Source organism: Tupaia chinensis, unplaced genomic scaffold, assembly GCF_000334495.1.
Source record: "Tupaia chinensis unplaced genomic scaffold, TupChi_1.0 Scaffold000436_1, whole genome shotgun sequence".
NCBI classification, from domain to species: domain Eukaryota; kingdom Metazoa; phylum Chordata; class Mammalia; order Scandentia; family Tupaiidae; genus Tupaia; species Tupaia belangeri.
The window spans coordinates 1,281,303-1,297,193 of NW_006159941.1; the positions used below are offsets into that span (position 1 = coordinate 1,281,303).

The 15,891-nt window shown below is 38.5% G+C and overlaps 1 protein-coding gene across 1 annotated transcript in view; it reads left to right on the forward strand.

Moving 5' to 3' along the window:
* LACTB2 (lactamase beta 2) overlaps positions 1-15,030 on the forward strand; it is a 34,416-nt gene extending 19,386 nt beyond the window's left edge. The window contains exons 4-7 of the mRNA XM_006155113.3: positions 8,572-8,750; positions 10,798-10,946; positions 13,813-13,894; positions 14,872-15,030. Coding sequence (XP_006155175.1) covers positions 8,572-8,750; positions 10,798-10,946; positions 13,813-13,894; positions 14,872-14,915 — 454 coding nt within the window. The 3' untranslated portion in view covers positions 14,916-15,030. The remainder of the gene's footprint in view (positions 1-8,571; positions 8,751-10,797; positions 10,947-13,812; positions 13,895-14,871) is intronic.
* The last annotated feature ends 861 nt before the right edge of the window (positions 15,031-15,891 follow it).

Below are 15,891 nucleotides of genomic sequence, written 5' to 3' on the forward strand. Positions count from 1 at the left end.
TTTAAGATTGGGTGACAACTAACACAAAAAAAAGAAAGTACACATTTTTAAATGACAATGATTTCTTAAAATAGAAGTTCTTTAAGAAAAAAAACTTATTAATTTTACTTATTTATTTATTTTAATTTGACCAGGAGAGAGGGAAAGTGAGAAAGCAAACAGCCATGGTTGGCCATGTGGGAGTCCAGCACCTTCACCACGCCACCTGCTGGTGCCTAAAATATAAGTTCTAGTTATAATAAAATATTTCATTTCCTGATGATCAGAGTTTTCAATTTCCCATTTTTATAAAGTGAATAAAATCCAGCTGTTTTAAATATTAACATGTAAGGGGCCAGCAGGTGGCATGGTGGTTTAGGCACTGTACTCTACGTGGCCAACTATGGTTCAAGTTCCAGAACTGGTGACTTGAAAATCATGCCAGGTACATGTGTGTACATGCTCACATGCCCAAAATCCCAGGAGGAGAATGGAGGAGAAGGGATTGCAGTGTGGCCATCCGCCCTGGGAGGTGATTTTTCACTTTCCCTCTCTCTGTCCCTCTGTCTTTCTCCCAGGAGCACACACACTCTATGGCAAAAAACTAAAAACAGGTTAAAATCTGTTTAAGTCTTCAAGTACTCATTGTCCAGTTTACAGTTGCCAACCTTGGGGAAAAAAAAGGTGATGCGGAGATATTAATAATATCTACCAAGAAATTATAATAAATGATATTAGGGAAAGTAATGACGTATTTTTCTATGCAAAAATGGATCATGACTTTTCCGATGACCAATATGCGGCCAGGAGTGTTCTTCTGTTAGAATTTGATTCTGGGAGGCTTCTAATGAACTTAGTTTACGTTCTTGAAGGAAAGTCAGTCTGACAGCTTTTCTTGATGTCCTGAGTTTTCTAACAGAGCCATTTTTATGAAGTCTACTCTATGAGAAGTGACACAACTAGATAAATTCTCTACCTAAAGGTCACAGCTGTAATTCCTCCTTAGCCAAGCATTCCTGATGTCATTTCCTTTTCTCCTTCTCTCTATGTGAAGTGAATTTTAATACAGGGTTATGCAAATTAAAGTGTTAGTCATTCAGATGACCAGAGAATTTAAATTTCTGTTTTTCTAATTTAAGAAAACTTACTGCCTTTAGTCTAGAAAATACCAAAGAAAACCATTACTAAGTTCTGGTGTGGTGGCAGGTTGGGGGGGGGTATAATAAAAGAGGCGTTGCAAGTACATTGACAGAGACAGTTGTACACTCTGAAAAGAATGGTCCTCCAAATAAGTTTTGGGATATTAAAAAAAAAAATAAGGTTCCATTTATTAATGTAATTTGTCTATGTATTCATAAAATTGTTCACAAGACATAATACACTCAGACACACATTTTTTATAATTAGCTGAAGTATACCTCCTGGAATTGTTTTATAGAACATTGGATACTTTTAGGTTGCAGTAGGTTTAATCAGACAAAAGAAATTATTTCTAATAGTTCTTTAATACCTCACCACTGGGGCAACGATAATATAGTAATTGTATGCAATATATGGAGCACACACTTGGAAGCCATAAAAGCATAATAGTCCCTAACCTCCGGCATCAGCCTTTCAAAAGTAATTGCTCCTGTTGTACTAGTATTCACATTCTTATACTTTATATGAGCTATACCTGATTATGTTTTTAGCAGATTTAATTAAAGACTTTATACTCACATGTTTAATATTAGGATTTGATTTCTTTTGGCAAACAAAACTGCATTAAGTTACATGCATTTCAATTCTCTTAAATGCTATTATTTAAGAGAGGAATTTTGTCAAATGTCTTTTTCTGTATCTAGGGAGATGAGCCTCTTAGTTTTCTCCATAGCTTTATTATTTTCAGGGATCTTACCATATTGAAACACCCTTGTATTACATTTTTGTTTAAATCTGTTTATTGCTTCCATGATTGAGAGAAATAGACATACCCCCAAACAGGGTCTTGACTTTGCAATCCATCAGCTTCTGCCAGTCCCTGATCATAGGCTTGCACATGCCTGGCATATGTGGGAAGGTCACCAGTGCAAATATAGGACCTTCCCATGTGGGTCACCTTGCAGAGCATTACATTTTACCGATGTGCCACCTTCTAGCCCCTACCCTTGAGTTATTTTAATAAAGGCTTTATTCATTCATGATGATACTGTTTTCCAGTGTGTTTCTAGATTGACTTTGTTCATATTTTAGTTCATGTTTTTTTAACAGTATTAGATTGGGTAGTATATTTATGCGACCTTTGTCAGTTTTAGGGATCCTAAATTTTTCTTCTTTTTCTGTGCTCTCCAGCATAGTTTAAGTAGTAGTGAAATTTTCTGACCTTTTTAAACGTTTGCTAAAATTATACTATGAAAATATTGAGCCTGACAGTTACATCTTTTTAACATAGTTACTCTTGTCATTTATTAGTAATGTGAGTTAAGCTTATTTCTGAGTATTTATGGTTTATTTTTTCATTGATAGAGGGTATGTGCACTCAGAGGAAAAAAAAAAAACAAACAGCCCCCATGGGGTATGGTCATGCCACAATCCTTTTTCTTCATTTCTCCTTCCCATCAAGATTGTTGACATACACCCTCATGTGCCTGGCATGTTTCTCAATCTGCCAGGGCCGTAAGTCAAACCACAGCCAGCCGTGTAGAATCTGGTTTCCTTAAACACTGAGCTACAAGGCCAGCCCTATTTCTTTTTATAGATTCTCATTTTAATGTAAGATTGGCCTAAACAAGTTGTCTATTCTAAATGACTACAGTAAATAAACCTTAAAAGAAAGGTTTACTACTTATTATGGCTTCTAGACTCTGAAATCCAAACTTGAAAATGTATTTAGAGGGGCCAGCAGGTAGCATACTGGTTAAAGGATTGGATCCCACATGGCCAATAGCATGGCTTGAGTCCTAGATCCTGTGGCTTAAAAGACATGCCATGCATGTGTGCATGCATGCCCAGAATCCCAGAGGAGAATGGAGGAGAAAGGATTGCAGCGTGGCCATCCTCCCTAGTGGGTAATTTGTCACTTTCCCTTTCTCTGTGTCTTTCTCCAGCTAGTGCACATGCCCTGTAGGAAAACACGTTACAAAGAAAACTTAAAAAAAAAAAATGTAATTAGATGTTATTTGCTAGCTAGGTTCATTAAGGTCTCAAGGGAGAGAAACACACAAAATTATCTTTAATGGTCTAGGTTTGTTGTGCAGAAATATATTGGCACATGACTTAAATAATTATCTAAAAAGGTGAAAATTATTGCCTCTAGGGAGAAAATAGTTAAAATTAGGTGAAGCAGTAATAGTATTATATCTTAAAAGGCTATTTAATTCTTATTATATCTTGGTTTTTCCACTTTTGGTATTTACAGTCAGTTGAGTTGAGTATTCCTAATACAAAAATCTATAATCAAAAATGTTCCAAAATCTAAAACTTTTATTTTTATGTTTTATTTTATTTTTTGAGAGAGAGAGAGATTTTTGCTATAGGGCACGTGTGCTCTCCAGAGAGACAGAATACAAGAAATCACCCCCCAGGGGGAATGGCCGAACTGTAAGCCCTTCTCCTCCATTCTCCTCTTAGGATCTTGGGCACGCACGCACAGGCACCCAGTGTAAGGTTTAAGCCACTGAGTCTGAGACTCAAACTGCAGTCGACTATGTGGGAGTCCAGCGATGTAACCATTATGCCATCTGCTGGTCCCCCAAACCCAAAACTTTTTGAGCACTGACATGATCCCACAAGTAAAAATTCCATACCTAACCTCATGTGACAGGTCTTATGTTTTAAAATATTAAATAAAATTACCTTTAGACTATGTGTATAAGGTATAAATGAAACAAATGAATTTTGTATTTAGACTTGGGTCCCATTTTCAAGATATCTCACTATGTATATGCACATATTAAAAAAAATACAATATCCAAAACTTGTCTGGTCCCAAGCATTTCAAATGATTGATACACAAATCGTATTAATTACCAACGATGGAAAAAGTAGATTATTTTTTCCCCTGCTTACAGGCATCATTCTTATCTCACAACTCCTCAGCGTCATAATTTTGATTTGACTAGAATTCTGTATTTACAAATTTGTTAATATACTCACTATACTTATAGCTAAACCATGTAGTAAATGATCTATATTTTTCCTACTCTGCTTTCCTGCAGTTAGCAATTGTTTTATTTTGTTATTTGGGTAGTTTTCTGTGTGTTTATGACAAATTTAGCTTGGAGCATATAGATTTTCTCTCAGGGTATTTAAATGTACTGAGATTCTCAATTCCATCTTCTGTCCATCTAAACCTTCTAACTTAGTTCAGTCTGGTCTTATTTTTTGCCAGTCCTGATACTGCTGTCATTCAGAATTCCCTTCACCCTCACCTGAGGCTTCCTTGGCCTCTCTCCAGCGTTGGATCTCCTTTTCCTGTCCCTGTAAGTTATGTGTTATTCTATCTCTTCGGGATCCATCTCTAAGAGCTTCCTGAGAAAGGGTAAATTTTTGAGACCTTACAAGTCCAGGAATATCTTTTTTAAATCTCACCTATTTAATGTTTGCTGAGTATAGAATCTAAGTTGAAAGTCTTTTTTGTATTCAGTATTTCCTTTTATCTTTAATATCATAGTTGAGAAATGTGAAGCTCTTCTGATTCCTAAACTATTTTTGAAGCCTAGTTTTTTACTCCTTTTCCTTTTCATTCACCTTGTTCTGAAATATCACAATGATGTGCCTTGATGGAAGTTTATAGTGCTAGGTCCTGTTAAAGAGAAAATTATTCCAACACTTGCTAATGATGATAAGACAGACTTTAGTCAAAGGGGGCCATGGCAGTAGATATAGGGATCTTTGCAGTGGCGTGTTACAATGAGAGAGATTAGGCTTAGAACAACTTTAACAAGAGTAAGTGGGGATTTATATCCAAAGAGCAGAGTGAGGATCAGTGGATGGAAAATTACTAAAAGCAAACCTTAGGGAGCCAGCCAGGTGACATGATAGTTAAGGTGGCTGGATTCCACATGGTCAACTGTGGAATTCTAGTCCCAGACCAGTGGATTCAGAAACACTCCAGGTAAATGTGCATGCCTGCCCATAATCCCAAGAGGAGAATGAAGGAGAAAGGATTGTGGTGTGGTCATCCCCCCTAAGGGGTGCTTGCTCACTTTATCTCTCTGGTAAGCTCATGTACCCTGTAGCAGATAGATGATTGATTGATTGATTGATTGATAGAGTAAGGAAGCTCCCATCTAAATCAGCTTCTAGAATTATTGCTGAAGGCAGGCCAGGGTGATAAGATAGTGAGGGGAGTCAGGTACCAAGGGTGGAAGAGTTTTCCTAAACCAACCTAACAAGATTCTTGCTCAAACTAGATTCTCCAAGGATAGAGAGGAAAGCTCAGGGTCAGGTCTAGTAAAATAGGGGAGAAAAGTTTTTCTCAACCCTCTCAACTCCAGCTGCATCTGAAAATAAAACTGATAAAAACAGATACAGGAAATACAGTATGCAAATTAGGGCCAACCCCATAGCTTAGTGGTTAAGAGAGCCCAATCCCACATAGCGAAGCAGGGTTTGAAGCCCAACCTTAGCGGTTTGAAAATCACAACAGGCATATGTGCACGCATGCCCCCAAATCCCCACACAGTAGGAAAATGGAGGAGAAGTGACTGCAGCATGACCACACCCCACTGGAGAGTGCTTTCTTCCTCTTTGTCTCTTTCTGGTGTGTGCACATGCTCTCTGGTAACTATAAATGAATGAATGAATGAATGAATGAATGAATACAAATTTATTTCATAAGTTTTACTTGGCATGGGAGCCTTCAGAAATGGAACACCTGTGGGTCCAGACAGTACCCTGTAGATTCCAGGTTCATGTCTAAAGACCCCCCTGAATACACTGGGCACACATGTACCTGTATTCTGAGCGACTTAGAAACTGGGACTAGATTGTGACATGAACACTCTGTTGGGGGTGCCTGCCTGTCTCTGTCTCCTCCCCATCCATGAAAAAAAGAAAAACTTGTTTAAAAGTTAAGAAATGAACACCTAAGAAACAGGGAAACCTGTGTTTTGGGGGTTTTGGAGGGCTTGTTTTGTTTTTGCTAAGTTTGATAAAGTAGTAGATAATCATGGAGAAATGTGATCACTCAAAAATGGTACGCTCCAATGGTAACAAACCAAGAGGAATTTAGCAAGGCATGTTCAGATTCTTCTCAGTATCCCCGTGTCTTTAGAGATAGGGATGTTTCCATCATCTGAATATAAAGAAGGCATCTCTCTGGGACCAGCAGGTGGTGTGGTGGTTAAAGGCGCTAGACACTCCCGCATGGCTGACCACAGTTCAAGTCCCAGATCTGGTGACTTGCTTTCTCACTTTTCCTCTCTCTCTCACTGTGTATCTCTCTGATCAAATTAAAATAAATTAATTAATTTAATTAAATTAATAAAAAATATACATATAAAAATAAAGAAGGCATCCCTCAAGGGAGGATCTTACAACCTATTTCAGAGGAAGAGCAGAGAATTCTTTCTAGGTTTTATGACCTGGTTTAGGGGAAATGGATGAGAGAAGGTCAGAAAGACATCCCTGCTTTTACAGTTCTCTGAATTCCTTCAGCTTAAAATATGCAGTATGCCACGGGGCCTTATTTTGCAGTAGCAAGTGCCGAACCCCATGATCAGAAAAGACTTGGGAGCCTGACTCAAGTTTTGTCAAAGAACAGAGTCTTGGTCAATTGTTCATAGACCTTTTCAGTCAGGAAACGTGTCATTCAGTTCTAGAAATGTTTCTTAAAGCTGCTTCTTGATTATATTCCCCTGTTTTGTTCTGTTTCATTTATTAGAACTCCTGTTATTTTAATAAAACTCTTTTGGTTATCCTCTAAATTTTTATCTTCTATTTTCCATCTTTCTGTATATTTGCTATACTATCTCAAAGATTTTTATCAACTTTATCTCCTGATTTATTAAGTTTTTAATTTCTGATCTTACATTTTTAATTTTTAAATGTTCTTTTTTTTCTCTGGGGCTGGCAGGTGGCATGTGGTAAGAGTCCTGGACTCCTACATGGTCGACCACAGTTCAAGTCCCAGACCTGGTGGCTTGCTTTCTCACTTTCTCTTCCCCCCCTCAACCTTGTCCCTCTCTGATCAAATTTAAATAAAGGTAAATAAAATGATTTTTAAAAAGTTATTTTTCTTTCCAAATGCTTCTTTTATTTCATCCTATTCTTTTTTTAAGAATTATTTTTATTTAATAATATTTTATTTACTTATTTTAATTTGACCAGAAAGGGAGAGAATGAGAGCAAGAGAGAGAGAGGGTAAGTGAGAAAGAAAGCAGCTAGATCTGGGACTCGAACCGTGGCCTGCCATGTGGGAGTCCAGCGCCCTTAACCACCATGCCACCTGTCAGCCCCACCATCTTCTTCTTGTTTCACAGCTGCAGATTCTTCTCTTATCACACTAAGGATATGACAGTCTGCAGGTTTTGTTTTGTCTTAGGAATTTTCTTTCTTATTGGTTGCCTCCAAGTTCATTTGCTTATTTTAATTTACTGTCTTCAGTGTGAGAGGTTTTCCTCAGTCCTAGTAATCCTAACTATCTTTGATATCTGCTGCTGGTGGAAGCTACAGAGTTTTGGGAGCTCGGAGAATGTGAAGGGGACTTTTGTAGGCTGTAAGCCTCACTGTAGGGTAATCTAGATGAGCTGGTTAGTTGGGATACTTGCAACATCTGTGTCTTAATAACTTTAAAAAGTCTCCTAATCTTCAAGTAGGGTAAAGGCCTCGTTACCAACATTATGAGAGCTCAGTATAGAAAGACGACTTGGGAATCTGCATATATTCATGTGATCTTTCTTTTTCAGTATATTTTCACTGCCTCCATCTGTGCCTGTGGCTTACCCTCTTTGAAAATTAAATTGCCAGTCTTTTCCCTTAAACAGACTTATAGTTCATCCTTATTTTAGCCACCTCTTACATCACTCTCCTCTTCTAGGTTCCTGCTGCCCAAGTCCTTAGGCTTTGGAGAATGCTGCAGTGTAAATTTAGTTCATTCTTGGGACCAGCGGCGGGTGGCGTGGTGGTTAGGGTGCTGGACACTCACACACGGCTGACCACAGTTCAAGTCCTAGACCTGGTGGCTCACTTTTCTCACTTTCTCTCTTTCTCTCTCTGTGTCTCTCTCTGTTCAAACTAAAAATAAATGAATGGGAACCAGCAGTTAGCGTAATGGCTATGTCACTGGACTCCCATGTAGTCGACCGCGGTTCACATCCTGGACCCGGTGGCTTAAACTCACGCCAGGTGCATGTGTGTGCGTGCCCAATATCCCAAGAGGAGAATGGAGGAGAAGGGATTGCAGCATGGCCATCCCCCCTGAGGGGTGATTTCTCGCTTTCTGTCTCTCTGTCTCCCTCTTTCTGGCAAGTGCACGCGCCCTATAGGGAAAACCTCTCCAAAAAAATTAATTAATTAATTAATTAAATATTTTTTAAAAAATTTAGTTCACTCTCAAAAATTCTTCTCGGTCTAAGAGTTTACAATTGTTACTATTTCTTTTTCAACCAGGGTTATATACACCCCAGGACACACTGACGATCATATGGCCCTACTGTTAGAAGAGGAAAATGCTCTCTTTTCTGGAGATTGCATTCTTGGGGAAGGAACAACTGTATTTGAAGACCTCTATGATTATATGAAGTCCCTAAAAGAGCTCCTGAAAATCAAAGCAAATATTATATACCCAGGTAGGTAATTTTTTAAACCTAGCAAATCACTTCTATCAAATGATGAGAAAGGTTCACTTGGGTTTATCCCTCAATGTGTATTCTTTGTGTCTATTGACCTTAAAGAGATACTTATAAAGTGCTTCTTTAAATTACACCCAAGTCTTATCTAGCCATACAAGAGTTGATTAAATAACTTTAATAAAGATATGAGTGTTGGGACTGGCAGGTGGCATGGTGGTTAAGAGCGCTGGACTACCACGTGGCTGACTGTGGTTTGAGTTCCAGATCTGACGGCTTACTTTCTCATTCCCTCCTTCCCTCTCTCCCTCCCTCCCTCCCTCTCTCTCTCTCTCTCTCTCTCCCCCTCTCTCTCTCTCGCCAGCCCCCATGGTTATATTAAAAAATAAAGTTAAATAAAATAATTATTTTTTAAAAAAATATTTGAGGGTTATTTTTCAATATCTACACAGCTGTTCATAGAATTGTTAAAAAGAAATACATTTACATTAGAACAGGGAGATTCTTTTTCCACAAGCTACTTTCATTTTTGCTAACCTCATTTCCTTTGGGGACTACATCTAAGCTGCATGACCTTGTGTAACATTTGACTGCTGTGCTTTAGTTTAATTCACAATACTGAAATATTAATAGCTTCCATATCAAGTATAAATGAGATATTTGCTTCCATTCTTCAGAAAAAGAAACCTGTTGTTAGGAGCTCCAGTATCACTGCACCACTCTCCACATGGATCTTCCCACCATCTTAAAGGCTAAGAAAGACACAGGACCCAGCACAAAGGCCAGCAGTGAAAAGGACTCATTTACTTATTTTTCTACATCCTTAACTCCCAGCCAGACAACAGTGGACAGAGCTGTCAGTTCATGGTCTTGAGTGCACTTACATTCTCTCGAGTTTCTACTGCTGAGGAAATAGGAAACACAGTGGAGCTGGGCATTTGGATGAATGTTACGACACAGAAGGAATGGAAGCTGTTAGTTGTTTTCAAAGAGAAGGTGGTTGATGTCCAGTGTGCTCACGCTCGAGTCAGGCTACTGCGAGGCTGCCTAGCAAAGGTTCTCAGGGTGTTTGCTTTAGTGAATCCAGTGAACTGGCTTTTTAGCAAAGCAGTCGTTTATATGTAAATTATACTCCGTAGCCATAGCTACCATATATTTAAAGCATAACTGGCAGGTACCGTGTAGGGGCCTGTACAGCTGTCATCCTTTATGAAAAGCCTGTGAAGTAGGTAGTGTCCTCATCAGAGAGCTGAAGAAACAGGCCCAGAGAGATCCACTTGTGCTCATCAGAGAGACAGAGACAGAAAGCAAGATATCACCCCCCAGAGGTATGGCCATGCCTCAATCCCTTCTCCTCCATTCTCCTCTCAGCATTTTAGGCACACACACACACACACACACACACACACACACACACGCACCTGGCATGAGTCTGGGACTCAAACCACAGTCGGCTGCATGGGAGTCCAGCGATATAACCATTATGCCATCTGCCGGTCCCAGCGTTACCAATTATTGTTGTTTTTGTGCCATATATATATATATATATATATTTTTGGAGAGGTTTTTGCTATAGGGTGCATGCACTCGCCAGAAAGACAGAGAGAGATAGAGAGATAGAAAGCAAGAAATCCCCCTCCCCCCGCAGAGGGGATGGCCACGCCACAATCCCTTCTCCTCCATTTTCCTCTCGGGATCTTGGGCACGCACACACACGCAACCGGCATGAGTTTAAGCCACCGGGTCCGGGATGCGAACCACAGTCGGCTACATGCGAGTCCAGTGACATAGCCATTACGTTAACTGCTGGTCCCAACCATATTTTATTATTAAAATGTACTTTATATTTTTAATTATGCCATAACATTTTATATAGACTGTATTTAATTCTCTAATTTTTTACATTATATGTAATTTTTAAATCTCTTATACCTGTATAGCTTTTCAAATAATTTGTATATTTAGTATGCTTTTCACTGAATTAACTTGGGTTGTACTTAATATTTTTTATCTGGTTGAAATAATTATTGTAATTATTTTAATTCAGGACACGGCCCAGTAATCCACAATGCTGAAGCTAAAATTCTGCAGTACATTTCTCACAGAAATATCCGAGAACAGCAGATTCTCACAGTATTTCAGGAGAACACTGAAAAATCGTTTACAGCCATGGAACTTGTCAGAGTTATTTACAAGGTAATTTTCATTTACCTTAGCCATAAATTTTTTAGACTGATCTATTTAATAGACTACAGATATGTTGAACTTACCATCTTCCAGATCAGAACAAGTCTCTTCATTTTTCTTTTTTTTTCCAGAAAGAACTTATGCTCACCAGAGAGAGAGAAAGCACCTCCCCAATGGGGTGTGGTCATGCCACAATCCTCTTTCCTATGTTTCTCCATCCTGTCAGGGGCACATATATGCATGCGTTCCCAGCATGGCTGGGATTCAAACTGCAGTCAGCCATGTGGGATCTGGCTCCCTGTATGCTGCACTTAACTCCCCCTGTGCTATGTGGTTGGTCTACGTCTGTTGATTTTATAAGTAACACCACTTGTCTAAATTTAAGGCTAGCAGTTTCAGCTTTCTAGATCACTTGACATTAAAACTGGCCTTAGTGGGAGCCAGCAGTTAGCATAGTGGTTACATTGCTAAACTTCCACATGGCCAACTGAGGTTCAAGTCTTGGACCTGGTGGCTTGAAACTCAATACTGGTCACGTGTGCATGCGTGCCCAAAATCCTAAGAGGAGAACAGAGGAGAAGGCATTTTGTCGTGGCCCTCCCCCCGGGAAGTAATTTCTCACTTTGTTTCTTATTGTCTCTGGCAAGCACTTGTGCCCTATGGCCAAAACCTTAAAAAATAAAAAGATACATGAGATTGTAAGATGAATTTGGAGAGGCAACCAGGGCCAGTTACAGTTAGTAGAGGACTTCATGTTCCACAGGCCTCAGTTATCGAGAGCTGGTTAATTCATACTCAGTGCGCTTTTTTAAAACAGGAAGAATGAATCGTGAAAACATCTAAAGATAAAAATGTAATATAAATATTTCAGACATGAAACAGTTTGTTTTCTCTTAATAGTAGATTATAGCGACTCTATACATTGGTATGTTGATGTTTTTTCCCCTAACCTATGTACAAATAGCAGAACTCTATGAAATCTTCACAGATCAGTCATAAAGTAACTTCCCAACCTTTAAAAAAATGCTGATTCTGGGGCCAGCAGGTGGCATGGCAGTTAAGGCGTTGGACTCCTACATGCATGACTGCTGTCCAAGTGCCAGACCGACACCAGGCAACTTGCTTTCTCAACTCTGTCTTTCTGTCTCTGGTGAGCACATGTGCTCTATAGCAAATTAAATAGTAATAATAAAAATAATAGTAAGTAAAATTCTTTTGAAAAAATACTCATTCTGCATTCAGAGCTGTAGTCAGTGTATATTCAGAATCGTGTTCACTGTGTGTATATGTGAAGCTCCTATTTCATATAGAATGGCACTAACTTTTTTTAAAAGAATGTTTATGTTTTTATTGTTATTTTTTTTTAATTCACCAGAGAGGGACATACAGAGAGAGAGAGAGGTAAAGTGAGAAAGCAATCCACCAGGTCTGAGACTCAAACCACAGTTGGCCATATGGGAGTCCAGCACCCTAACCACTACACCATCTGCTGGCCCCTGGCCTTAACTATTATAGAGTGCTTTATTCATTCAACAAACATTTGTCAAATGCCTTTTATGTGCCACACACTGGACTAGGTACAGAGATTCAAAGATGACTACAGATCACTGCCCTCAAGGGATTCATGGTTTAGTGAAGACAAACATGTTTAACAGATACTTGTCATACTAGGAATCTTCAAAAAGTTCATAGGAACGTGTATTATGAAAAAACTATGGATTTCAAAAAAGTTCTGCACCAATGTAAACCCATACTTTAATTCCATGTTTCCTCAAACTTTTTGAAGTTCCCTCTAAATACTACTAAGTGTTTTCTGTACCTCAAATTTTGGGGAGATTTTTTGTTTGTTTATTTTTTAATTATTTTTACTATAGGGTATGTTACCAGGGAGGGAAACAAACAGAGAAAGTGAGGAATTACCCACACCGCAGTCTCTCCCTCTGCATTCTCCTCTCAGGATTTTGGACACCCACATGTCTGGTGTGTTCTTCAAGCCACCATGTTAGAGACTCGAACTGCAGAGTCCCATATAGTGTCCAGTGCCTTAACCACTACACCACCCTGTTGGCCCAGTACTTCAAATTTTTACCATGTAAAGTTGCTGTTCTAATTTAATAGATAGAAAAACCAAGACTCAAAAAGTTTGAGTTAAGTAACTTTCCTAAGGGCACACAACAGATGTCATATTCTTAAATCTCGTGATTTTTCTGAACCAGGCTTCCCCTAAGACATGTATGCAACATGTCAGGCACAAAAGAAAGAGAAATCAGCCTGACCTACTGAAGATGTAGGGTTATGAGGCTTATCTGAGAAACCTTCACAAACTTACTCACTGAATTGGACCTTGAAGGATGAAACATTTTCTAAGCCAGAGGAGAAGAGAAAAGTTATTCTAGAGGAAGGAAAAGATGCATTCAAATATTAGGAGTAATTTAAAAAATGGTGTATTTGAAAACCCACAGAAATACCATGTATGACTAGAGCACAAATTGTATACATGGATGGACAGAAGGGGAGTCCCAGCAAATGAGGCAAGAAAGGAGGTTTGATCAGATCATAGAAAGCCTTGAGAGCCAGCTTTAAAAATTGAGCTTTGCAAGGCCAGCAGGTAGCATGGTGACTAAGGTGCTGGACTCCCAGATGGCCAACCACGGTTCGAGTCTCAGACTCGGTGGCTGGAAACTCATGTGAGGAGCATGTGCATGCATGCATGTATGTGTAACCAAAATCCCAAGAGGAGAAGAGACCCTGGGGAGTGGTTTCTCACTTTCCCCCTCTATCTCTGTCTTTCTCTGTCTCCGGTGAGCACACATACCCTATAGCAAAAAAACTACAAAAATAAAATGTTTTGCTTTCATCTTTGTTTTTCTTTTAGAATACTCCTGAGCATTTACATAAAGTGGCAGAAAATAATCTCTTGCTTCATTTGAGAAAACTAGAAAAAGAAGGGAAAATATGTAAGTATACTTACACATTGTAATTATCTCATTACCAGCATTTGAAATATTTTTACAGATAGACTAGTTTCCTTTTAGGAAAAAATAATATACCCAACAGAGTTCTCGCTTGAGTATCATTTTAAGTTGGAGAGACAGGCAACTGGGAAAGTTAGTAGCACATGGCCAGTTGACCACACGTTGGAGCCAGAAACTCCCACAGGAGTCAGAATTTTACTTACAGTCCTGATCCTCACTCACCAAAATGACAATCACAGGTATTTAGTAGGAAGGAAGCAACTCTCTCCCAACCCCCAAGACTTTGAAGAATTTTATTTAAGATTTAGAAACAGCCACAGATTGGTTGGGTTTTGTTTTGTTTTGTTTTGTTTTGTTTTGTTTTGTTTTGTTTTGTTTTGTTTTTATTTTGCCAAAGGGCACATGCACACACCAAGGAAAGACAGAGAAAAAGAAAGAAAGCACCCCCCTGGTGAGAAATGGCCATGCCCCAATCACTTCTCCATTTCTCCCTCTTTTTGGGATTTTGGGTACTCACATACGTACCCAGCATATTTTGCAAGCTGTCAGGTCTGGGATTCCACGCATATAGTCAGCCACATGGGATCCAACCACCATACCACCATGGCATGGGCTGGCCCCTGCCAAAAGCTTTTTAGTAGTAAAGGTAATAAACTCAAAATGTTAAAACAGTTCATTTTTAAGTTATTAACTAGGGTTAGATTCATTTGTCAAATTAATTGTATAGATCAATCTTTATATAAGTTCAGAACTTAAATTTTGTGTAGAAACCTCAACAATGTCATATATATATTATATGCACACACACACATATATATACATATATATATAAATATACCAACTTTACATTGAGCAACAATATTATTTTAAGAATCAGTGCATTTCATGCTACAAGATAACTGAAAATCCAGTGCATTTACTTAAGTTGTTAACTTTTTACTCTAATTTTCTTTCCACAGATAGCAACACAGATCCTAACAAGAAATGGAGAGCTCATCTTTAGTTTCAGATTAATAAAAGTTCTGTTCTGTTTTGCTGTTAGAAGGTGGTATGTTTCCAAGTGGATTATTTATAGAGAATTATAGAATGTAGAACATTAAAAATAACCATAGATAATACTTCATTGTCCTATTTATTCTACAAATATGCTAACTAAATTATACTTTTATAATACAGGTTATTTATCAAATCTTGGTTTTATAACATTTTACCAAAAAATTCAGAATCTAACCATTTTTATCAGTTGTCAATGGCTTAAATAAAATGGTTACTTTAAAAATAACAGAAATATATGAGACTGGCCCCATAGACTAGTGGTTAAGGGAGACTGATCCCACACAGCCAACCAGTTTGAGTTCCAGCCCTAGCAGCTTAAAAAAATCACTGGGGGCAGTGGGGGCCAGCAGTTGGCATGGTGGTTAAGGGCACTGGACTCCCACATGGCTGACTACAGTTCAAGTCTTGGGCCTGGAGGTTTGCTGGATTGCTTTCTCACTTTCTCTCTCACTCTGTCCTTCTCTAGTCAAATTATTTAAATAAATAACGTTAAATAAAATCATTCTTTAAAAAAAACGACCAGGAGCTTCTGCATGGTCCTGAGAGCTTCCCAAGGTCCTAAGAGGATGGAGAAGTAGAGGAGGAAAAAAGAGTGTGGCATGAACACACACCATTGTGTATGCCTTCTCTCGGTTTTCTCTCTGTCCCTCTGGCAAGCACATGCACCCTCTGATAGGTATCCCACAAGTGATTCATGCAGATCCATTTTTAGTCATTGAAAAATGTTAAATTCCCAATTAAGAGTATTTATATGATGCATAATTATTTCTACAATTCATTAATGCAACAACATATTTCCCAAGTTTAGATTTACTTTATAAAGCTTATGTATTATATACCAAAAGTTGGTTCTTAAATTAGAAGATTGTAAGACAGGACATTCTCTATTTAAGTGGTTTTCTTAATAGTAGTTAGGTTTACAC